The 24,225-nt window shown below is 36.9% G+C and overlaps 2 protein-coding genes across 8 annotated transcripts in view; one reads left to right on the top strand and one right to left on the bottom strand.

Moving 5' to 3' along the window:
• LOC143031508 (uncharacterized) overlaps nucleotides 1–7,019 on the top strand; it is a 28,413-nt gene extending 21,394 nt beyond the window's left edge. For all 4 annotated transcript variants that reach the window (XM_076195444.1, XM_076195445.1, XM_076195443.1 and 1 more), the window contains one exon: nucleotides 196–7,019. In XM_076195444.1, the coding sequence (XP_076051559.1) occupies nucleotides 196–1,349 (1,154 nt within the window). In that variant the 3' untranslated portion in view covers nucleotides 1,350–7,019. The remainder of the gene's footprint in view (nucleotides 1–195) is intronic.
• Nucleotides 7,020–10,620: 3,601 nt separating this feature from the next.
• Nucleotides 10,621–18,628, bottom strand: LOC143031507 (uncharacterized). 4 transcript variants are annotated; one of them, XM_076195438.1, is made up of 2 exons: nucleotides 18,541–18,628; nucleotides 10,621–14,493 (listed from the first exon to the last, which is right to left on the bottom strand). In XM_076195438.1, exon 2 carries the CDS (start codon nucleotides 14,435–14,437, stop codon nucleotides 14,072–14,074), a length of 366 nt encoding a protein of 121 aa, XP_076051553.1. In that variant the 5' UTR covers nucleotides 14,438–14,493; nucleotides 18,541–18,628; the 3' UTR covers nucleotides 10,621–14,071. The 4 variants fall into 4 exon arrangements, with proteins under 4 accessions (XP_076051553.1, XP_076051556.1, XP_076051552.1 ...); XM_076195441.1 differs by lacking the exon at nucleotides 18,541–18,628 and adding an exon at nucleotides 18,486–18,534; XM_076195437.1 differs by lacking the exon at nucleotides 18,541–18,628 and adding an exon at nucleotides 18,278–18,378.
• Nucleotides 18,629–24,225: the final 5,597 nt, after the last annotated feature.

Genomic DNA, 24,225 nt, shown 5'->3' with positions numbered 1-24,225 from the left:
GTGAATAATTTTGTAAGGCTTTATTGGATTTCATACATGTTTTTTTATTTAAAGTAATTATTATGTTTTTGGTCAAGAATGTTATCATTTTCAACTAATAATCTTTTTATACTAAAAAGACTAAACTGTGCTTTCTTTACAGTAATTTATATGACCAAATGTAATAAAAGAATTGTAATTACTTTTTCACTTAAGGTACAAGAAGACACATCACCATACCAGAGTCTCTGGTCAGGAACGAATTATCCCTGAGTGGACATACCAGCTCAAAAACAAAAAAGAAGGTGTATAATAGAAAAGGATCTGATGCTTTAGTTTCTCCTAAGACTGTAGAGAGATCTCACAAATGTGATTTGTGTGATGCCTCATTCATTAAAGCATCACATCTGAAGGTTCATATTCGTAGTCACACCGGAGAAAAGCCGTATAAATGCACACTGTGCGATGCTGCATACTCTACTTCTTGTAGTCTGAAAAAACACACAGTGACGCACATGGACGAGAAACCTTACAAGTGCACTCTCTGTAAGGCTTCATTTGGTCAGTCTGGTCATCTAAAGAATCATATTCGGACTCACACAGGAGAGAAACCCGAGAAATGCACTATGTGTGAGGCTTCTTTTTCCAGGTCAGATCTGTTGATTGAGCACATGAGGATTCACACAGGGGAGAGGCCTCATAAATGTTCTCTGTGCGAGGCTTCATTTTCTTGTTCGAGCTCTATGAGGAAGCACTTGAGGACTCATACTGGCGAGAAGCCGTACAAATGCTCGCTCTGTGAAGCGAAGTTTTCGGACTGCAGTGCGATGAAGAGACATATACGGATTCACACGGGCGAGAAGCCGTATAAATGCACTATTTGCGAGGCTTCGTTCTCTTACTCGAGCCACAAGAAGAGGCATATGATGACGCATGTCGGCGAGAAACCTCACAAATGTACTTTCTGTGAGGCCTCGTTTGCACGCACCTACGACTTAATGTTACACGTCAGGAGCCACACTGGGGAGAAACCGTATAAATGTTCTCTTTGCGAGGCGTCATTTTCCCGTTCTATTAACCTGAGGACTCATATGATAAGTCATACTGGTGAAAAGCCGCACAAATGTACTTTATGTCAAACTACCTTTTCTCTTCCTCATAATTTGAAGAGGCACATGAGAAGACACACTGACGAAAAGATTCAAAAGCATGACATTTGTGAGGTTTCTTGTCCAGATACTCCACAGTTAAAATTTGAGGAACCTGATCATATAAATGTAGAAGAGTCTAGTAAGAGCTGTTCTTGTGGCAGTGAATCTTGTGAAAATTGTAGCTCAAATGTTACTTCTGAAGAGGTGCACTCATTGTGAAGATAGGTCTCTTAATCCATTACTTGGATTCTTTAATTAGAGACATTTGGCATCCATTAGTATTTTAACATGATTTCAAGGATAGGGTTCATTCTAGATGTGAGCATGATTGAAAACTCGCATAATGAGTGATTCAGATGAATGGTTTGTTTAGGTCAATTTGGGAGTGCTTAATTTTTGAGTGGAAAATGTATCTGTGGTAATAGAATATGAGTGGAATTTATGAATATGTTGTAAGTTCTAAAGAGTGTGACTTATGAGTATGGAATTTAAGTTGTACAATTGTAGCCCCAGGTTGGTGATTTAATTAATTGATTATTTATTTATCTATTTATTTCAGTCAATTTACACAGTTCTATGCAAGAGATCTCAAACCTACTCACCCATGGAATCACATCACACAAGCACAGCCCACAGAATGCAAAAAGAAATTAACTCTAGTAGCATACTAATTAAACATCTACAACTCATCCCCTGTACCATAAAACATTTTCATTCAAAAGTCATACACACATGGATCACAAAACAGACACATTTAACTTGGCCAACAAATCTAATACTTCAACAAACATCCAAGGCATACAACTGATGTTAGCACACCTGTGGCCAAGTGCTAAAACAGTACCAAAGTAGAATCAGCCTGGAATTAGAAATCAAATGCCCCAAAACTTATCACCATAGAACATGATATCAAAATGCTGCCCATCACTCATTTCAGAAAAGGCTACAAGATCTTTTCACTGAGTTCATAGGCTAACCTGGTGGCTTTCACTGGATTCCATGGAGCCACTGGTCTCCAGCAAGGGTCTGGAGCAGTAGATTGATTGATTTCAATCAGATTTATTACAAAGTTTAACTTTGTCTCAATTTGTATTTTATCTAATTTAACAGACCAGAGAACAGTGGAAGAAAATATATTTTACTTTTACACTTATCAAAGTCAATCCTATGTTAGATTGCATAAGGGCATACATTATAATGCAATAGGGTGGCCAGCTGTTTTCCTAGTAGGTGCCTGTACTTCTTCATAGCTGAGTGAACTGGTGTTGTGGATCAATGGTAGAGTGATCTGGGTTCAAGCCCATCCTGCTCCCACCAGTTGATTCAACTGTGAATAAATACTAGTGTCTACTGGGAAGTCAAGGTAGGGCAGAAAGTAACTGGTAACCACATTATCATGAGACCTACTACAAGACACACCCTACACTATCTAGCATGGGCCCAACTTTGATTTTGACTTTGATTTGACTTACAGTCATCAGAAATCTTTAGTTTTCTTGAATGTTGAACTGGAGCTATCTCATACAAGATGTGTTTCCTTAGATATATACTGTAGTGTGAAAATAAAAAGATAAAATTTGTACTCACATTCTAATGTGAAAGAAAAACATTGCAATTTACCCATGAATTAAGTTTTATTTCTTGATTAAATTCCAACTTTGAACAATGATTTAACAAATTTAAGCACAAGAACACGAATTTACAAAGTTGTGATGATAAGAGTTGAATGCTGATATCTAGAATATACAAATTGTAACTGTGCAATTTATCAACTTATGTTGGCTGTCACATATAACTGGCACTGAAAGTATGAACATTCAAAGTATGTTTAGCTTAAGTGTTAATGTTCACTGCATGGATTAATTTACCCTATTAGTATCAAGTGGATTTTTTCCTTTTTATAATTGCTGCCACCAGACTATCTTGTTCAATTCCATGGCACCTTTTCAGTAATGAAAAAGTTATTATCTATATTAAATGGCTCCTTCCAGGGCTGGTTATGCTTTTCTAGTGGTTACTGTCAAGCAATTTTATCCATGACATTCCTATGGTAGTGAAAGGCTCGACTAAGTATATTTGGCATCAAGTAGATTCTCAGTATCACTGTTATGCCCCCAAGGATTAGACATTATATGTATATATACAATACTCGTCAAAAATATGCGGAGCCTACCCCTTGCAGCCACACATTGATGACAAAAATCAGAAGGCATTTTCTAAGGTAAATTGTGTAGATAGAATATATCTGGCAAGCCCTTGTTGTCACACTGGGCCAACAGAGTAGAATGTAAGGGAAAACCCAGCCAGTCAGTCACTCCCACACTGTTGTAGGAAGAGTATTTACAGGATAACCCCTCTCTTCAGTACCTTGCCTTTTTTCACACTAGTTTTCTTCATTTCCCTCGGGTCTGTATCATTACCATGGCTCCTACAAAAAAAAATATATATATATAATCGCCCAAGTCATTGAACTCAAGAAGGCAGGCCATGGAACTGAAGAAATCAGTGAAATGTTGAAGATGGCCATGTCTAGATTCAAGAGATACATGGTGCGATTTTGGAAGAGAGAAGGGCTGGAGATACCATCCCAGTAACCTGGTGCAGGGGTTCCTAAGAACACTTCTCCCTCAGATATTTTGCTTTTGTTAGTGGATTTGACTCCAAAGAACATTTTATGATGCTTAAAACCCTTGGAGAAGTCTTCTTAAGACGCCCTATTCTAAGTTTCTGGGATGGGATATCCAGCCCTCCTCCTCCCCAAAATTACACCATGTATCTCCTGACTTTGGACTTGGTGCCACCTTCAACGTTTCACTCATTTCTTTAGTTTCATGGCCTGCCTTCTTTAGTCGAATGACTTGGGCAATTATTTCTTTAGTTTATTTTGTGTAGGAACTATGGCAATGATACAGATTATAGGGAAGTGAAGAAAACCAGTGAAAAAGGCAAGGTACTGAAGAGAGGGGTAAATGTAAATGCTCTTCCTATGGCAGTGTGGGAGTGACTGGCTGAGTTCTCCCTCACATTCCACTCTGTTGGTCCAGAGTGACATCAGGGGGTTGCCAGATACAGTTTATCTACATAATTTCACCTCAGAAAATGCCTTCCTAATTTTGTCATCAATATGCAGCTGCAAGGGGTTGTTGCTGCATATTTTTGATGAGTACTGTATATACATATAATATATATATATATATATATATATATATATATATATATATATATATATATATATATATATATTCCTTCTTTCATATCTCAGTGAAAAAAGACCACCCTGGAAGGAATAGAAAAAAAAACAACTTGTTGGTTGACTCATGCAAAATGCAATTACAGATAAAAATATGGAGATGATTTCAGGAAATCTGCACAATCCCCATAATGAGGGGAGACTATGTAATTATTCAACTCAGAATAGTGATCTTAAAAATTTTTGCCTGGCAGGAAGTAGCTGAAAATTATAAAGAAAAAAATAATAACAATGTGAAAAACTTTGAAATTCTACTGGCTCAAAAGCCCTGAGTGAGATGAGTTACTTCAGATGTCAGGTGCATACTCCATGCAAGGATTAATAGGGTTAGCAGTTGAGTTGTTTAGAAAATGTGGTACAAAACACCTTCATTGAAACTGTTATAGTAATATCTGGGATGAAAGTTTCCAGTTTACTGGCGAGATAGACTGAAATCTTCAGTGTCAAAAGGAGAAAGATGTGTACTGTGAAAGAAAAAGGGACAGGTCTGTGGAAGGTTGCAACAGTGTAATGGAAAGGTCTGAAGTTAGGAATTCTGTAGTAATCCATTTAGAGGACTGGAGTTCAGTTTGAAAAGGATATCTGGAGAATGACATGAGAAATTTTGTCATTAGCATAAGAGTGCATGGTGAATGCTGTTACTGATAGTAATTTATAAAAAGGAGAAAAATAGTACAAGATAGAACAAAGTACTCTGTGACACCAGAGGTGCATGGGAGAGGAACAGTGAATTTTGATAATATCCTTAGAATGGTTAGAATGAAAATCAGTAAAGGAGCCAAGAGGGGCAGATATTGTAGGAATATAGTTTATAAGTTACAGATTTGTGACTATCAAACGATTTTAATACATTTATCTAAGTGCAGCAACATGTGTCTCGCCAAAATCTTCCAAAGATCAAGAGTCAGACAGGTAAGTTAGAAGACCAGTAGTGTCAGATATGAAAACTGCACTGAGTCAGATTCTTCCATAATTTTTCTTTCAAGGATGCTTTAAGAAATTAAATATGTAGAATAGTAATTAGGGGACTGAGGGCAATTGCCATTCTTATGTTGGCGTAATTCCAGTTTTGAGTAAAAGCAACTTGATAGAGACAATATTTTGCCTATGCAGGTAGTCGGCTTGGAAGTACAACTTTTAAGAATAACAAAAGGGGTTCCTTCTGGGTCTATGGCTCTTTGTGTTCAGTGCCAGAAAGGGCAGGAAAAACACCAATGAAAGTTATTTAAATGAAAAGCATAAATATAAATAATTTACTAAAATTTTGGAGAGGCCAAGTTTTTTCAGTGGAACACTTATGTTACTGTGGAAGAGAATGTAGATGAATCTGTGGTTTTCTTGGAAATGCTTGGCATGGCAGAGGACAGATGCATGATTCTAGGGAGTAAATATTTCATGATTCTCAGGAATGAAAAGCATGATTCTGTGTGTAACCCTCATTCCTTCCTTTAATAGCACAAAAAGTGTAGTTCAGGGCTTATAATAGCGTTAGAAAATATGTTTGGAATGTATGCAATATACAAGTCAATTTGAGAAAGTCTGCTTTAATGTTCAAGTTCATATCCTATTACTGATAATTCTGACTCCCATTGGCTTAGTGTTGAAAATTTAGATTTTTTACAGTAACTTCAAGTGTAAAAATGTGGTTTATTGAATCAGACATATTTCTTCTGCAATAAAATGTGCTTTGTTTTTCTAATTTTTCATTAATGTATTTCTACAAAATTATGTTCATGATCATCTCAAATATTTACATGTCTAGATAGAAAAACCGAATGGAAGTATAAGTGCAAATACAAATTCATACAAAATGTATTCATCTGGTGCTATCTGATTCTGTAATTAAGTCAACCATTTCTTCAGTACAGGCCTAACCAGAAATGGCACAAGGAGTGAATTGTTTCTGTTCTGTCTGTTAATCTTGCATGAATGTACTTGCTATTTCAGATGAAACCAAATTCTTAACACTGGGTATACACACTTTGGACACTATATGCTTTCCTCATGGAGGCTTATACAAATAACAGACAAAGCAACCATTGTTATCATCATTTACAGCTTTTACTGGAAGTGTAAAGTAATTTTTACTATAAACAAGATATTGTGTGATGAGGTAAAGACTGATATAAGATTGTGTTATATATTTTCTCAATTCTAATTGGTGATATAAAAAATAACGATGTAAACTAGATCAGTAAATTTAAAGCAAGTTGATTTAGATCAACCAATCCTGTTGAGCTTTTTCCTGTAATGCCTAAGTTATATGTCCATATGCTGTAATACTGACTGCGTAAAGCATCAAGATGAAGTGTATTAGTATTTGGTGCCATTGCAAGAGAAAATATTCAATATTCCCAAATATGATATAAACTTACTACTGGAACCAATGGTTTGTAGGATATCAAGCATATGGCATACATTAATTCAGATAGACAATTATGTATGAAGAGTCACATCCAATAATAAATTCATTCACCCAAAGAACACTGAAACTTGCTCCTCAGCTATCTTTTATATCTGATAAAAAGAAAACACTACAGAGTGAACCAGTGAAGTGAATTTGTTGGTTAAGGTTTATTTTTCAGTATTTGTATACGACTGGCATACTTGAACTTAATAAAAGTACTAAATTGCACAAAGCTTTTTTGATTGTCCTGGAATTGTAAAGTGAATAGGTCTAGTTGTCATCTATCGCACAGTACTTTGAACAGGCCCCTTACTTGTTGGGGAACCTCAGGAGGAAACCATAGGGCAAAGGGTATTTTCTCTTCTGACATATAGACATGCCTGGGTGGGATTCCTGTAAAGTTTATTGACCAGATGTCTGGCCTATACTCTAGAATGGAAAGTATTGTGAAGCTGGAGAAGACTTGATTCCTAAAAGTTAATCTAGGAGTGAGGTAAGGGTACATCCTCACAATACCTGTATAGACTGTGAATTAGCAATGTCAGTCAATTTCATTGCAGAACATTCATTGCCAATGCTAAGGTAATTGATGTTGTCTTTGCTAATAATGCTTTGCATCTTGTGGAGTTGAGATCCAGGTGGCAGCCATTAAGTCACTGCATGCAGAATCAAGGGCACTAAGACAACAGGTTTCTTGAACCAAGAATCAAAGTCCAGGTGTTTGGGAATTTACTGGATTATGTAGTTCAGTCCATCCATGCATATGGACACTGAGGTCTTGGGTAGTTTCACATATCTTGATAATATAGTGCATGATAGTTGTGGGTCATATCAGGAAGTCCTTTGAAGTATTGCTATGACTCCTGATATCATGGACTCAGCCACAGTATAAGGCATTGTTGATATACTGGAAGACTAAGATCCAACCCTTCAAGTTGCTTATACTCCCTCTTTTGCTGCACAGCTGAGACATGGACAGTGAATGTGTTGATTTTTTTTTTTTTTTTTTTTTAATGCCTTGCAAAATAAAGTACCTTCACAGAAATATGATGATCCCACACCTAGGAGTAACTCCACTAGAGAAAACTTAGAACAAGTCACCTGATCCTGGTGAGAACTGGAATGGAAATGACTGCATGGAAGTTTGTGGAAAAGGGGTGGGGGATGGGGTCAGCATATGAGTGAAGGGACATGCCCTCCAGCATAGAGTACTGGATACATGGAATGAATTAGATAAAGAAATAGTGTGTGCAAACACTATACAAGATTTTAAGAAAAAACTTGATGCTGAAAGATGCAAGGACGGGTCACCGTGAGCATAGCTCCATTCCCGTATAATAAAACTAGGTAAATATGCTCCCCACTGATGATAATGATGGATATATAGATTGTTTTAGTGGAAGGGAATCATGTACATATACTTTTTGGTGTTGGACTGGCTGTGTTTTCAGTATAAGGCATCAGACACACCTGACAATGGACAAATATATAGAATGTATGCATGGAGTCTTTCTATCTGCACCCATGCTTGTGACTACTAAGATTTGAACTGTCATGCATGAAGTAAAAACACTACTCCTGAGCTACTATGGGCTCCTGAATAATCTCCTTAAAATGCTTTTTGGTCATTAAACTCCAGTCTAACTTAATTGTTGCCCCTATTATCTCAATTTATAGCAACCAGTAGTGTATTGGGCCTTTACACAGATCTGGAAACAATTGTTGAGTCACTACATTATGCTAGGGGCTATTTCTGTGTCATCAGCTGGCAAAAGGGAGAGTTCATTTGCCAACTCTTCTTGATATAAAATGTGGTAAAAAAAAAAAAAAAAGTAAAAGTAAAAGTGCATGGCTACTGATTTCATGGTTTTCTACCCATTGATGTACTTGAATTATGGCTTTTAAGAGATGGTGGTTGGTGTGAGCAGAATAGGTTATAATGCAGCTCAGGGCTGTATTAGAACCTTTGTGGGTTTCTTTATTGGGTATTTGGAGAGGATTGCCTTGTTCCTGTATATACTAAGCATGTTCTATTGGTCAGGATTTGGGATATGAAGGTGGGCATAGTTCCCTGTAATCCTAATAGGTAAAGCTTACATAGGATCCATCATTTCTAGGCCATGCCATAGCTATACACTATGGAACTCTTCCCACTTATAAGCCAACCAGGGCACTCACACTTGGCAGTTGCTAACAAACATGTGAATGTTATTTTTTTTTTTATCTAGAGCTTGACAATTATGTCATGCTTTTTCTATATATCAAGAGCTTCCTCACCCTTATAAGGGATTTAGCCAAGACAAAGGCAAACAACCTTTCCCACAAATACAATACAAAAATGCTATTTGTTGGCACCTGTAGAGCAGATTATCATTTCTGTTTGCACTAGGATGTGCTCAATGGATTACTCATCACAGATCACCCTAAATCCCCTTGGCTATACACCACTGACCATTCTGCAGTTTGTTCCCAATCTTTTACTTAGCAATATAACTAAATCAGGCACAAGTTAGTATGTGTATTAGTCTATTTCATCATGTCTGCTTCTGAGGAGAGCCTTCCAACAAGTATATATGTAATGATATGCATATATATGCCAAAGGCTCTTCCCCCTAACAAGGGAAGTAGCCAAATAACAAAGGCATAAAATCCACTCCCACCCATTCCAATCCCATTTACTCCACCCTCTCCCTCTTATCTTGGCTCCTCCTGGATGATAGGTCATCCATGCATCTCATCCACTTCCCTGGGTCAGAAGCAGTGTCGTAAGACCCTGTATTGACAGTTTGGATAAATTGCTCAACAAGGATTTGAACCCTCAGCAATGCAGTACTATACCATCTTGAGCTAATGATGCTGCCAATTGTAGTACAAGGTGGATATTCAAAAGTGATTACTTGCTCTCCTTTTATCAGCTTCCAGTAGTACACATATTGTATTCTGTTCCATTGAGTATATATTTCAGAAGAGCCTTCTGACAAGTATATGTACTCATATTGACAGTTTAAATAACTCTGCCTACAGGATTTTAACCCTTGGCACTGTGGCACAATACCATCTTGAGCTGATGGCCCTATAAAATATATTTCAAGGTGGTTATCTAAAAGAAACAGCTTGGTGTCCCATCAGCTTCCCATAGTACATGTATTGTACTGTAGTCTGTTTAATTGCATCCACATTTAATCTTTCAACAAGTATACTTACTCATATTGCTGGTTTGATTAAATAGCTTGGCCTACAGGATCCAAACCCTCAGCAGTGCAGCACTAATCATCCTATAAGCACAGTTTCATATACACTAAAAAGTTTTCACATCAAGCAATCTGAGGCTGAAGGTGGAAATTTTTTGAGTACCTGATCCGATTGAATCTTTGAGGCAAATGTCATAATCACCTTCCAGAGCCCCATCTCCAAAAGCAATACCCCTACCTATAGATACAGCCCTGAGGGGCACCACTCAACCTATGGACGGAGCCCAAGAACTCCAACTTTGATCCTTATCTCTCACACATGCTTTTTCACATAAACAGTTAGGACATGACAACTGGTCCCTTCCTCCTTTTGCTGGCCAGTGACACGGTTTCTAAAGAAACCTATGGAAGGGTCCAAGAACTGTTGCTAGGTACTGTGGGGCTACAGGTTTCCAGTTAGAACCTGTGACAATGATTTACATTATGAAGTCTAAAGTAACCATCTACAATATGTGTGAAAAACCTACACCTAAAACTGCATACTGTTCTTTTATTTCCTTCATCCTTTGTCTATTCATTACAAGTTATATATCCAAAAATAAATCAGTGAGATGTAGTACTTTCATAGGTAGTAAAAGGATATTCAACCATAACATTCAACACACCCTGTGTTGATATATTAATTTCTGTACAAAAGTCAATTTCAAATAATTGATCAAGTATCCTAGAGACCGACATAACACTAAGAAAATTAATCACTGCAAGTTCTAATACACTGTCATATGGTACATGTATTTTAAAGTATTTTATTGTCTATCCAACTTATTCATCCTGAATCTTGATGCTACACAACCTAAACCACTGGATATTCAATAGAATTTTAACTACAGCATCTAATCTTACATTTCACTGAAGTAGGGCACAGCTTCATGAATAACTACGAAGTTATCCAAAACTCCAGTTCATATTTGGCCACAAGATTCAATCTGATTGTCCAGTCATTCCATTCAGTTATAAAGATAATCTACTACTGTGCCAATTTTAATAGTACAATAGAAAGTCAAGTTGAATAATATTACAATGTCTGGGCTCTCAATGACATTAGTATCAAGTATTCATTCTTTTACATCAACTCAGTACAATTTCACTTCAAGATGATCAATTTGTCTACAAGCAGCATATATGAAACACAAGTAATTTGCAAGCAAAATCAACTTTCTCAATCTGATGTTCAAATAGGAATTTCCATAAATACACACACATGTATGTGTGTGTATTTAGGAAATAAATAATCACTAATGTTAAGCTTGCACTGCAGCTTTTCTTTATACCTTTCAGCTGGGCATGGTCATCCTCAGGGAGCAGAGTTATAATTTATAGGGTTTAAAGGATTGTCCATGCTTGGGTGAAGACACACCCAAAGTAAGCTATGTGGTTTGATTTACTTCCCGCTTACTCAATAGTTGCAAAAAAAAGAGATACAGACAAGTTTCTTTTGCTACAGGGTAGGGTTGTAAGCACATATTGGATGTTGATTGCTAGCTTCTTGTGGTTAATAACTGCCTCAGCCATCATGAGTTTGTGGATGTCATTTTCTTTAAACATTATATTTGTGTTGTTTTTTAATACTATTGTAAAAGATTGCGGATGATCCGTGTCTTTTTATGGTACCATTTTGTAGGTAGTAAGGCAGTCTTTTGGAAAAGGTCATAAAAGTGATGCCAATATATACAAAGTTGCAGTGTTTTTTTTTTTTTTTTTTTAAGGTTTTGTGATGTACCAACCTGACTTAGTATCTGGGTTGATGGCAGAAAACACTGTAAGCAATAGTGGAATGAAGGTCTTTTACATCCTTGTAGCATTTTTCACAGTTCCTTTGTAGTAAAGACCAAAGGTTGGAAGTTTGTTACCAATGAAGGAGGATGAAAAGCCACATTCTTTTTCTTAATGACAGACTCTGCAGTTTGCCGAGGGTATCCATTATTTACTAGCAAAGTGGATATACTCTGTAACTCTCCTTACATTGTACATGTCCCTGGGAAAAAAAAATACTTCTTTTTATTCCAGAGCCATTTTTCAATTTCACCAGAGCCATTTTTGATACTTCCAGAGCCATGTATATATAATTATCAAATGTTCATATTTATACTTAAATTTGTTTACTTTCAATTACTAACCAAACATTTGATTCTATTTTGTTTTCTCATAAATACGCGAACGAGGTTATAAATGGAATTTCCCAGTTTCGCTCCTAGGCCTCGAGCGAGTTTGCATATGTACAGTATATGTATGCATACGGTGATGTGGTATTGGGTATGGTGCATTGTACATGTAGTCAGCGCATTGATTGGGCAGCTAGCTGCATGCAACCAATGAACTTCCCTGCATACAGATACCATGCAATTCGCAACTAGCGACATTATGTAGCACAATAGTCGTGTAGAGTCTAGTGAACATGTACTAGTTTATGCGCGCATGCAGCTGATAGTAAGCCATTGAACTCTAGCAGCTATACCGCGTACACATACATACGTACATCAACAAATTAAAGTTGATTGATGCGTTGCGTTTATGATATCGATTGATAATGCAATGATTGATCACGGGTAAGTTGTGTTTGCTCTGATCCTTTCATCAATGGTGATGGAATTCAGGGATTGCCAAATGATGGATAATGCATGAGAAATGTTGAATCTTGCCACGGGAGCGATTTTTTTGTGGGGGATCGCTCCCGCTATTGTATTTGCGAGAGCGACATTGGAACTTTCCCGAGCGAAATCACTCGTCGCTCCCATGTATTTTTTTCGCTGATGTGTCCTCTCTTGAGCATGAGCGAGATACATAAATCCTGTAAAACCCACAAATTATAACACTTCCTTCCCTAAGGATGAGCATTCCAAGCATCAGGGAAAATATGGATAAAAAATGCCCTATGGACTCATGCTTAACAACCTCACACCTTTACAAAAAAGGTATTACAAGAGATAAAGAAAAGCTTCAATACAAGCTTTATAATGTAATAATGCCACAACTATTGCTTAATTCCTTAAATCATGTTTTCAGCATGGTCTAATAAATGTGTATGTGTGTATGTATATATATATATATCTATATATATATATATATGTATACATTTATATATATATATATATACATATATATATATATATACTACTATTAACTGACTCTGGTCACTTGCCTAGTCATTTACATGGAGTGATGTCATCATCTGCAATGGGCAACTTTAATGTAATAATACATATACATATATATTTACTTCCCAAAACACATTTCACAGTCCTGAAAAAGAAACAAGTATTATATGAGACATAAAATTCTTGCCAAGAGGGAGCCAGTGGAGGACAATTTCTTCAAAATTCTCACATGTACCACAAATACAACAGCAAGGGAAGAAAGCTTTAATAACATTGGACATATTTACAGACAAGATGATAGAGCTGATGAGAGAAGTTACTTATAAGGTACAGGTGATTTCTAACATCTATTGAAACAAATTAATTCACAACAATGTGATGGTAAAATATAACATACAGATGATGATGATGATGTGGTTCAACAGGCTGGTAAAAATTGATAAAGGAGAGAGTAAAAGAGTGACAGGAGAACAAAGGGCTGAGAAAATCCCTTGAAACTGTTGATGAATGATATTCTAAATCTCTCACTGTTTACCTAATGGGGTATGCATAAGAGGTAGCAGATTTAATTCCAAGAATTTTGTACTATGACAATATGCTACTTCTCTTACTACACACACTTAACAGGTAATTTCCCCTGAATATGAATAATGAGTCTGCTCAGGTTGGCTTTCATTGTAAAGGCTACCTCACAATGCTTTTCTTGTGAATCACATGGCAGAATTGCAGTTCAATTTTGGTAAGGAAAGAACCATCACAATGTTCACATTTAAAAGGTTTCTCTCCCAAAATCATCACATGTCACCTGAGATTACCTTTTCCTCTGAAAGCAGCACCACATGGTTCACACTTAAATTATTTTTCTCAGAAAGCAGCAAAACATTAGAAGGTATCTGATCTATGCAGATAATAGCTTTTCATAAGTAGCATCACAAATTTCACACTTGAAAGGATTTTCCAGTATGGGTCATCATATGTCGGTTGAGATGATATTTCCGTCTATATGTAGCATCACAAAATTCACATTTGAAAGATTTTTCTCCAGTGTGGGTCATCATATGCCGGTTGAGATTATAATGTTGTCTAAAAGCAGCATTACACAGCTGACATGTGAAAGCTTTCTCCCCTGTATGGGTCAAGGTGTGCCGCTTAAGATTATCTTTTCTGAATACAGCATCACAAAGCTCACACCTAAAAGCTTTCTCTCCTGTATGGATCAATGTATGCCGCTTAAGATTATCTTTTCTTGTAAAGGCAGCACCACACTGTTCACACCTGAAGGGGTTTTCTTCACTCTTGGCCATTATAACCTATTTGTAATTGCTCCTTCTAACAAGGGTCTGCTGGATAATTCCCTGTGCTGTTGAAGAAATAAAAATTAATCAATTTGTTGCATCCAATGAAACGAATAGTTTAAAGCCTCTGAAGAGGCCTAAAAAAAGATATAAAAGTTCCCATTTTAGAAACTGCATAGAAAAATATATTACAATATAAGTTAAAACAGAAACATTTTTCTCTTACACTATGTTGCAAACAATATTATGCACATGTACTTATATATATAACCTAATTATGACATATGACCTAGTCTCAACATATCCTACCTCTTTGTTCTTTACTCATTAAAATAATCATAAATCACTTAAATTCCTAATGCTGAGGCTATTACATATTTTGTCCTCTTTGTATATGTATTCGCATACCTGTACATGACTAGTTAGTTTTACAGGAACAAACTGAACACTTAACATTCTGCCACTTTTTCTTCTTGAACTAAACTTAAACTTTACTATGCTTTGAGGTCTAAATACTACTAGAGTAGATCACCCTTCCAATGATTATATGGTCATCAACCTTTGTGAACTGTACAACAGAAACCAAGATTATACTAATTTTGCCAGTAGCCTTCCTATGAGTAGGTGGACTTGCACAACAGAGATGGTGGGCACACTAATTAAACTATGGATGTACACAGATGTATTTGAGGACCAATACCAACCATTGTGGGGCTACTAAATTTCTTATTAGTGAAACTATGGCAACTCAAGGCAACAAGGCACCTTACCCTTCTTCAAGAAAGATATGGAAAAGGCAACATATAAAATTAATCATTCCAATGTTGAGGGTTCATGAAAAATCTTAAATATTAATTTGAAAGACTTCAGACCAAAAGAAATAAAGGCCTTGACTGATTCTTTCAACCTCTCCTGGATATACAACAAAATTCCCACAATCTGGAAAAGAACCTATACAATACTCATACTGAAGGCAAACCACACAAAAACACCATCTTGACTAATCTCAATAGTGTCCACCATACCCAAGCTGATGAAAGGACTAACAGCGTAGAGAAATATAACTAACCTACTCACCTCTCCAAACATATATGTATTCACAAAGGATATCTTCACCAGCACACTTTTATCACACAACTACTGGAGGAATTCAACAAGAATGCACCACCAGACAAGTCATGATAGCAGCTGATGTAAACAAAGCATTTAACAAAGTTACTAGACACATACTAAGGAAAAAAAAAAAAAATAATTGTTATAAATGGTTAACAAACTGGTGTTCATAAACAAGGCAGAGTACCCCAAAACAACTAATTTTTGGAACTAAAACGATGTTCAATGGAGTCTCCCAAGGAGCAATGCTCTCACCTGTGAAATCCAACCTCTTCATAGATGATTTCTCAAAATCAGACCATAACAACAAAACAACCTATGCAAATGACCAGGCAATAACAACTCAAAAGAGCATCTATAAAACAGATACTAAGAACTAGAATAGCTGAGAAATAATAAAATGGAGGTTTCTATCCAAAAAACATGAGCTATACTGTTCATTCTAGACAGCCATAAATCAAAGTGGTATCCAACAGTATACAATAAAATCAAATGGCCAAACCTTTCCACTGGAAAGGAACCTGAACATCCTAGACTTCACTTTTGACACTCGCATAACCTTTAACCGAGACAAAAAAAATCTGACACTGAAAATAATAAGAAAATGAATATACAATGATCAGTCACAAGAACAAGTTTTGAACAGCAGATGATAACTCTAATCGCATTTTACAAACAGTTCTCAACATCCACACTCAATTACACTTCTACAGCAGTTCCCAACAATGAAGAATACATAAACACATTACAAAATATACATGTGAAGCACTGAGAATAACATGACACACCAAATCCACCTGCACAAAGAAAACAAAATCCTCCCCCTGGAACACTACATAAAACTAACAGGCACACAGTTCTGCACAAGAGCCCTCTACCCTACTCATCCACTTCATTACATTATACAAACACAACCAATCAAAAGAAATACACAACCAGCATACTACAACCACCTGTACCACACAATACATCCATACAAAAATACATTCCCACTTAGATCACAGAAGCTATTCAAATCTGACCACCGAACTCTTCCAATCATCAAATCCACAGGAAAATCACTCCCAAGAAAAGTAAGACCCATACTAGCACATCTGTTCAGATCACCATCCGCCAATAAAATAATGCAAATACAGACTAAAATAAACCAAAGAAACAAACTATCTCAGACGCAACCATCGCACATAATACATTAAAAACCTAATCTTGCACTGCCCCAACCTTACCATAGCCAGTCAACATGAGAATGTTTCTTTCTTGAGTGATCTACAGACCAGTCCAGTGGCTGTTAACAGTTCCCTTTGAGCAATGGGTCTCCTGCAAGAGAGACCTGGAGCAATGGATTGACTGAATGATGTTTCTCTAGGTTACACAAAGCAGACAAAACACATGAAGAAAAACCAGATAAAGTGGAATCATCCACACCAGAAAAGAAAAATGCGACACGACTGCTAAGTTCAGAACCATGAGAGATGTGGACAAAATTTAAAGATCTATTAAGGGTCTATTAGTATAATAAAAGAATATCAAGAGGACATATAGAAAAAAATGTTTGAAGGATGTCAAGATACGATTTTCTGCATGGACCAATTAATCCGTGGAATTAATTAGATTTTAATTGGGCTACATAAATTAACGTAAAACAATTTTGCAAGAGGAGTCAAACACACAGGACTCCATTGAGTACAGCTTCAACCCTGTATATTGGTATTAGATTAACAGTTACATGCCTGAAGCTGGTATCATACTGGCCTCTTTCTTTGTCTCCGAGTCCACTGATTGATACACAAATTTGTAATCATAGCCCTATTGAATATCAAATAGGTAGAGATTGCCAGCCACATCTATTAAATAGAGATTAAATGAATCAAAAGATGAGCAGCATCCTACACTGACCATCTATATTTCAATTATCTGCTCCACATAATTGAAATAAAACAACAAAATTATACTGCAGAATATATGACCATATTTTACAGTGGGAAGTACAAAAGTTGCAAGAGTGGTTACAGAGAAACTGAAGGCAGCAGATGGGAGGAATGATAAAGTTAAAAGGAAATAGGCACCTCTTTATGAAAAGAGGGTATTCAATTTTGAAAAATATTTTGGGCAACTTTTACCCATAGGGGTATATCAAGTCTCCACAACAACTTATCCAGTCGCTACTCCAAATAGGGTGCTCCAGAAGAAGTGCTAGCTATTAATTGATGTAGTTTTATTCAATATAATTTTTAGTATACGATTTCAAAATGCTCTCCACAGAAGTACCTAATATTTTTTAATAAATCAATAACAACTGTATTTTTTATTTATGGCCAAACCTGTTAGTATTCATACCATGCTAACATACTCCCAGCCATACCTGGACTAATTTGTTTTGATTCCTAACTAGTCAAATAGGTTTCACCCTCAGGAATTAAATATTAAAAGAGATAGTGTGGGAAGGGGGGGGAAATATACATACATTAGGTTAGGTTTCCATACACCCCCTTCCCCAAAACATGATTAAATTCGAGTTTGCCATTGCATTACTTTCGAATTTAAATAACCTTCACCCTTACTCAAATTTTACTAACACCAAAGGGAATAAAGAAAAATATTTTTGTATGGAAAAGAAAACAATATTTCAGAAGGCTAATTTGCGTAAGACGAAGAGAATCTGTGACTAAAGTATAGAGATGTGTAAGCATTTCTCATTGCCAACAGGACCTATTATCAATACATGCAAATATTCACCCAGAAGTAGAAGGTTTAATCTCTATCCTATAAGCAAACTAAATACTTCACATGGACACCCCGATGTAAACAAAGTTCAAATCAATACCGTGCACAAGATTTCATCTTATCATAAAATTGTTTTGTTGATCTATGCTATTTACATACACCTTATTTAAACAAAAAATATCATTATTTGTATAGAGTAAAAAGTTTCCATTAATTTTACTCAGATCGAATGACTAGAGAAACTGCTCAAAATACTGCCGAAGTGTCTATTTAACCTGAAATTATTTGCACTATATTATTCGCGAAGTTATGAAAAGAAACATATGTCAAAAACACGAACACAGAGATAGAGGAGATAAATGTAGCTGTTCATTGCCTAGTGATATTACAGCTCTCCATTTCTTGATTTCAATGGCGATCATTTATCCGCCTCAAGGCAGAAATATGAGAAATCGTAAAAAAAAAAATTGCTACACTATATACCGTGAGACAAGCGTTACTATTTTTCATATACAGACCCATTCAGATAGTCATTACAATTAAATGCATTTCCTGTAGTACGTGAGGCTACCAATATGTTTACCTAGCTTTATCACCCTTATTAATTTTTACAGAAAAATCGTATTTCTTGTTTCCCATATATTATCTCTCCGTATAACTTTCTAAGCATGCCATATGCCATTTATTATTTTGAAGTTTCTGGGTACTTTGGGATAAAATTATATATTACATGCTTTACTCCCTGACATTACGTGAATACGCATTTGATGATGCAGTGCTTATTGTATGCTGATGGGTGATTTTGATGTTAACCGATTTAATGAATTCCCCTCCTTATTCTTTTGACTATCATCCACCACGGAAGAGAACTATAAGTAATTTAGTATGGGATAAAAGAAAATAGATAGGACACTACAAAAATTTAGAAGACATAATATTTGAATAACGCTGGTATACCTTCTGCTAATGGCGTTTTGTGGAGAATACGAGTATTCGGGGAAATAATCCAGGTGAACAACGTGAATTAATTCAAAGCAAGTGTGATAAGAGGAGACACAGACTGGACGCCACGTTACTCAACTCTCGTGGGCTGGGAGTTGGGGGGTGTATGCAAACATACATGGCTCCTATCATATACATTACAATTAGGTAAAGACGCGGTAATTGAACTTCTCATAGACTTATTTTCGTGGAATACGGGTAGTCCGGAGCAGTGAAAAAGAGAAGAAGGTTATAAGATGTAATATATGCATTGCATTGTTTCCTACATTTTATCAATTGAATATTCATATTCGATCTCATTCAGGAAAGAGATCTTATACATATACTTATTGTGGAACCTCATTTTCCCGGTCTGGTAATTTAACACAACACATTTTTCAACACAGGTGAGATTTTCCTTTTCCGTGAAGTTTCCTTTTCTCTGTCTTGCTATCTAAAGGCTTGTCTAAGGGATCATACAGGATAGATGCCTTACAAATATGCCCTTTGTGCAACTTCATTTTCTACGCCAGATAATTTAAAAGTTCGTACTAGGACCTACACAGGTGAGAAGGCTCGTAAGATATCTCGAATTCCTCATTTGCTGAGGCCAAGGTCTAAATATACAGGTCAGACCGTTGGAATTCTTCTGCGCAGCTTCTGACGTCATTTGGCTGAGTCCATTTTCTCTTTGTGATACACTGAAGAAAACTGTGAAACGCCAAGGAAGACAGGAACTATATTTTATATTATATATATCATATATATTATATATTCATATATATAGACAGGAACTATAATATTTTATATATAATATTTGTCAGAATATAACTAATTGCGTGGAGCAGTGCGAGCGAAGGCAACGTCATTTTTGAACGACGGACCAGCTTCAACTGACAGCTATAGGACCCGCTAACCCCACTTTGAGCAGCCAGGTGACGTTCACGGGCCCGCTGCGCCAACTCCCTCGAAATTCGGTCGGAAGTGGTTAGACCTTATATTCTTAGATCTTGGCTGAGGCTACTACTTTGAAAAGGTACGTGACGACTCACACAGGGAAAAAAGAAATACAAATGTGTTGTATGTGAGGCCCACTTCAGGTTGTCTAATAACACGATGTAACAAAGATTTAGTTTGAGTGAATTTTTTAGTTGTTTCTCTTTTATTAGGTCGTAAGAATGAAGAAAAAGCATATTTTTCATGTCGCTTATCGATATTAAGGAAGTGACAATTTTTTTCAAATAACAAAAAAAAAAAAAAAAAAATTATATTTACGTAAGAAAATTGCAGAAAAATGTATTTGAACATTACTGAAACTATACAACAGCGTTGAAACATATAGGGATATGCTAATCAGAAGTAAGATATAGCATGCTATATATTCGATGAGACTGCTTATTAAAAACAAATTTTCTGCTCTTTCTTCTGTAAAGAGGCTGAATTTTTCGAATCAAACCCTAGACGTAGTCGCCCATCATACGCTCATTATACTGGCCTTGTTAGCGCTTCTCAAATTCCATCACATCTTGGTGAATATGTCATGACGTTGTCTCTGTTTGTTACCCGATAGCTCTCGTCCAACAAGTTCCACTGTTTCAACCTGGATGTCAATAATTCTGCTTTTGATTTGTTGACTCCGAGGCCCCTGATAAGATCATTGAGCTCCGCTTGGTTAGGGAAATGCGGAATAGCCTGGGTATCATTCGCAACAAAGACATCGTCGTGGGCATCTTCTGTTTCGCTGCTGGAACATGTGCAAGCATCTCTCGTGATCACCGGAGGAGGGTTGGGAACTGGAAGCTCCTCACAATGCATCACGGGACGAAGAGATGATGATGGCAGATCGGGGTAGTCGAACACATCTATTTTCTTTCCCCTGCGGTGACCGGTCACTACCACCATACAAAAGTAACAGTTGTTTGTGTGATCTGTTGGTTCCCGCCAAATTCTTGGCACGCCAAAATTCAGTTCTCGTTTCTCCCCTCTGTACCACGACTCCAGAGTGGACCGACAGCTTCCACAATCCACGTGTGGCGCAACTCTTGTCCTGGTCCTCCATTTGAACTCCAAAGTACGCCTTGTAAGCCGAACAGAACTGGTAATTGACTGATTTGACATTCAGAAAGACTCCGCAGACATAGCAGAAGTTATCAGGATCATGCTTGCACGAAACTCGAGCAGAAGCCATAAAGAGACAATATATGTAGAGAGAAGAACAAATATAATAAGACGACTTGAAGGGAAAAAACGGAAACAAAATGTAACATATATCAAATGACTACTTGAATGAATCATATAAATCATACTTGAATAACCTACTTGAATAAATCATACTTTTTCAAAACATTTACTAAATAACATAACGATGAACAGTATGCTATGTTTTACTTCTGATTAGAATATCCCTGTACGTTTCAACGCTGTTGCATAGAGTCAGAAATGTTCAGACATTTTTCTGAAATTTTCTAATATATATATATATATATATATATATATATATATATATATATATATATTATTGGTGTCATTTCCTTAATAACGATCAGCGACATATATATGTTTTTCTTTATTCTTACGACCTAATAAAAGATAACCAAAAAATTCACTCAAGCATTTTTTTATTGTATTTTATTCATTATTTATTCATTTTATTGTATTTTATTTTAGTATTTTATTTATTTTATTTATTTGTCTATTTATTTATTCTATGGCGCAGCGAATTAGTATGCTGCGCATAGGGGAAACGTAGCTATGGGTGCCCTCTTACTGCATTACATAACGTAAACAAACGCGTGAGGGGAAAGGATTCACTGAGTACTTGGTGCTACGTTTATTTGACGATAGGAAAGGCTTTCTCCTTTACAAGAGGCATTTTCCTCTTCACATTAAAGGTGTTGCCATTGAAACTTTGGGAACAGAAGAAATTTTTAGAGGAGGAGGAGATGAAAAACTGTAAAAAAAAAAAATAGAGAGTGGCGCTCGTTACTAACAGCTTTATAAAGAATTACAAAGAATCTGAACATGAAATACGAGCAGCTTAAGACTAAATTCGTTATGACATACAGATAATGCAATATAACAGATCTTCTAAAACGAAATTCGGCTCAAAAAACTTACTGAGTTGGCCGCGAAAGGGAGGGGCGTGTACACCTTAGGCGTTTTGAACCAGACTGGCGCCTAGAAGTGTGACGTGACATCACAAAACACCAACCGGTTTTTACACACCTTCTTAATTCTAATTCTTTAAGTGAACATTGTACAAATAATGAGATGTTATCTTGCAACACAGCTTGCAGACAACTTACAAAGGTAGGATTTCGAACAGAAGAGGTCTCTGCTCGAAATATACTTAAAACTAAAGCATTACAAAAAACAAAATTGAAAACCCCTTCCGAGGGGAAACGAGCCTTAAGACAAAAAATATGTAAACATGGAGATACACGGAATTATAAAAAGGCCCCGTTACTGCTCGTAACGGCACATTCATTTATTTATTTATTCATTTATTTATTTATTTATTTATTGTTACACGGTGTAATCTTAGATGTCGTATTTTAAGTCACACAAATAAGAAATCCCAGAATGCTATGGAGGAGCTCAGGGGCGGAGTGGCCGTTAGTGCATTCGTGCAATGCATTGTGGGTGGGCCGGTTCTTTTGTGCCCAAGTGGCCCGGAACAAGGTCCAGCTCCGCTTGGGAAAAAGCTTTATCAACTTTTCAACAGTTTAATTACTATAGATATTATCTAAAAAGGTCAATTATGTCCCTACATAGGCCTCAAAACACCCTTAAAATTTATTAACTCGCTTTGCTCTCCACTCGCCCTCTCTCACTGGGCTGCTCTGAATGAAAAATGCCCGGTGTGCTTTAATGTCCCAGTCTGCCCCTGGAGGAATTAGGGAATCAACCAATCCATTACCCATGGTCTCTCTTGCAGATAACACCAGTGAAGGCCAACGTTCCCTCTAACCTGTGTGCATGCGCGCACATATGTTTTATAATTAGCGCACTTAAAGAAAAAAAAAAATTGTTTGCGGACGACACTGTGCTTGTGGCAAGGTCGGAGGAGGGATTGAGGAAGTTGGTGACAGAGTTTGGGAGAGTGTGTGATAGAAGAAAGCTGAAGATAAATGTAGGTAAAAGTAAGGTGATGAGATGTACAAGGGGTGAAAGTGGCAGTAGACTGGAAGTGAGCATTAAGGGTGAAAGACTGGAGGAAGTGGATAGTTTTAGATACTTGGGTGCAAATGTGGCAGGAAAAGGTGGAGTGAAGGTGGAGGTAGAATGTAGATTGAGAGAAGCGAGTAAATGCCTTGGTGGGTTAAAAAGTGTAATGAGGAATAGAAATTTGGGAATGGATGCTAAGAGGAGACTGTATGAAGGAGTGATTGTGACAACAGCACTGTATGGGGCAGAAACATGGAACATAAGAGAGGAAGAGAGAAGGAGTTTGAATGTGTTTGAGATGGTGTTTGAGAAGTATGATGGGGGTTACTAGGCTAGATAGAGTGAGAAATGAGGAGGTGAGGAGGAGAACAGGGGTGGAAAGGGAGTTGGGAGATACGGTTGATGAAAGAGTATTAGAATGGTTTGGACACATGGAAAAACTGAGTGAAGAAAGACTAGTAAAAGAGGTATGGAAGGCAGATGTGGAGGGAGTGAACATGAGGGGACGTCCTAGGATGAGGTGGATGGATGGGGTGAAGGAGGCTTTGGGGAAGAGGGGAATGTCTGTTGAGGAAGGACGGGAGAGGACAGAAGACAGGGGTAAATGGAGAATGTTTGTGTATGGATGATGTGATGCATGAGGTGGAATGGGTGGGGGGATGGGGGTGAGGTAGTATGTGTGAGCAAAATTTGACGCAGCCCGAAGGGATTTCTCCCCGTCTTCTCCTTTTATGCATGGGGAGGACGGAGAGGCGGGGTCGCCGATTTAATGAAGCGGCCTTACTGTGGATGTGCTGTGTCTTGCGACACTG

This window comes from Oratosquilla oratoria, chromosome 12 (genome assembly GCF_046742065.1).
Source record: "Oratosquilla oratoria isolate Oo_2021 chromosome 12, ASM4674206v1, whole genome shotgun sequence".
Classification (NCBI taxonomy): domain Eukaryota; kingdom Metazoa; phylum Arthropoda; class Malacostraca; order Stomatopoda; family Squillidae; genus Oratosquilla; species Oratosquilla oratoria.
This window is presented reverse-complemented; position numbering and strand designations above follow the sequence as displayed.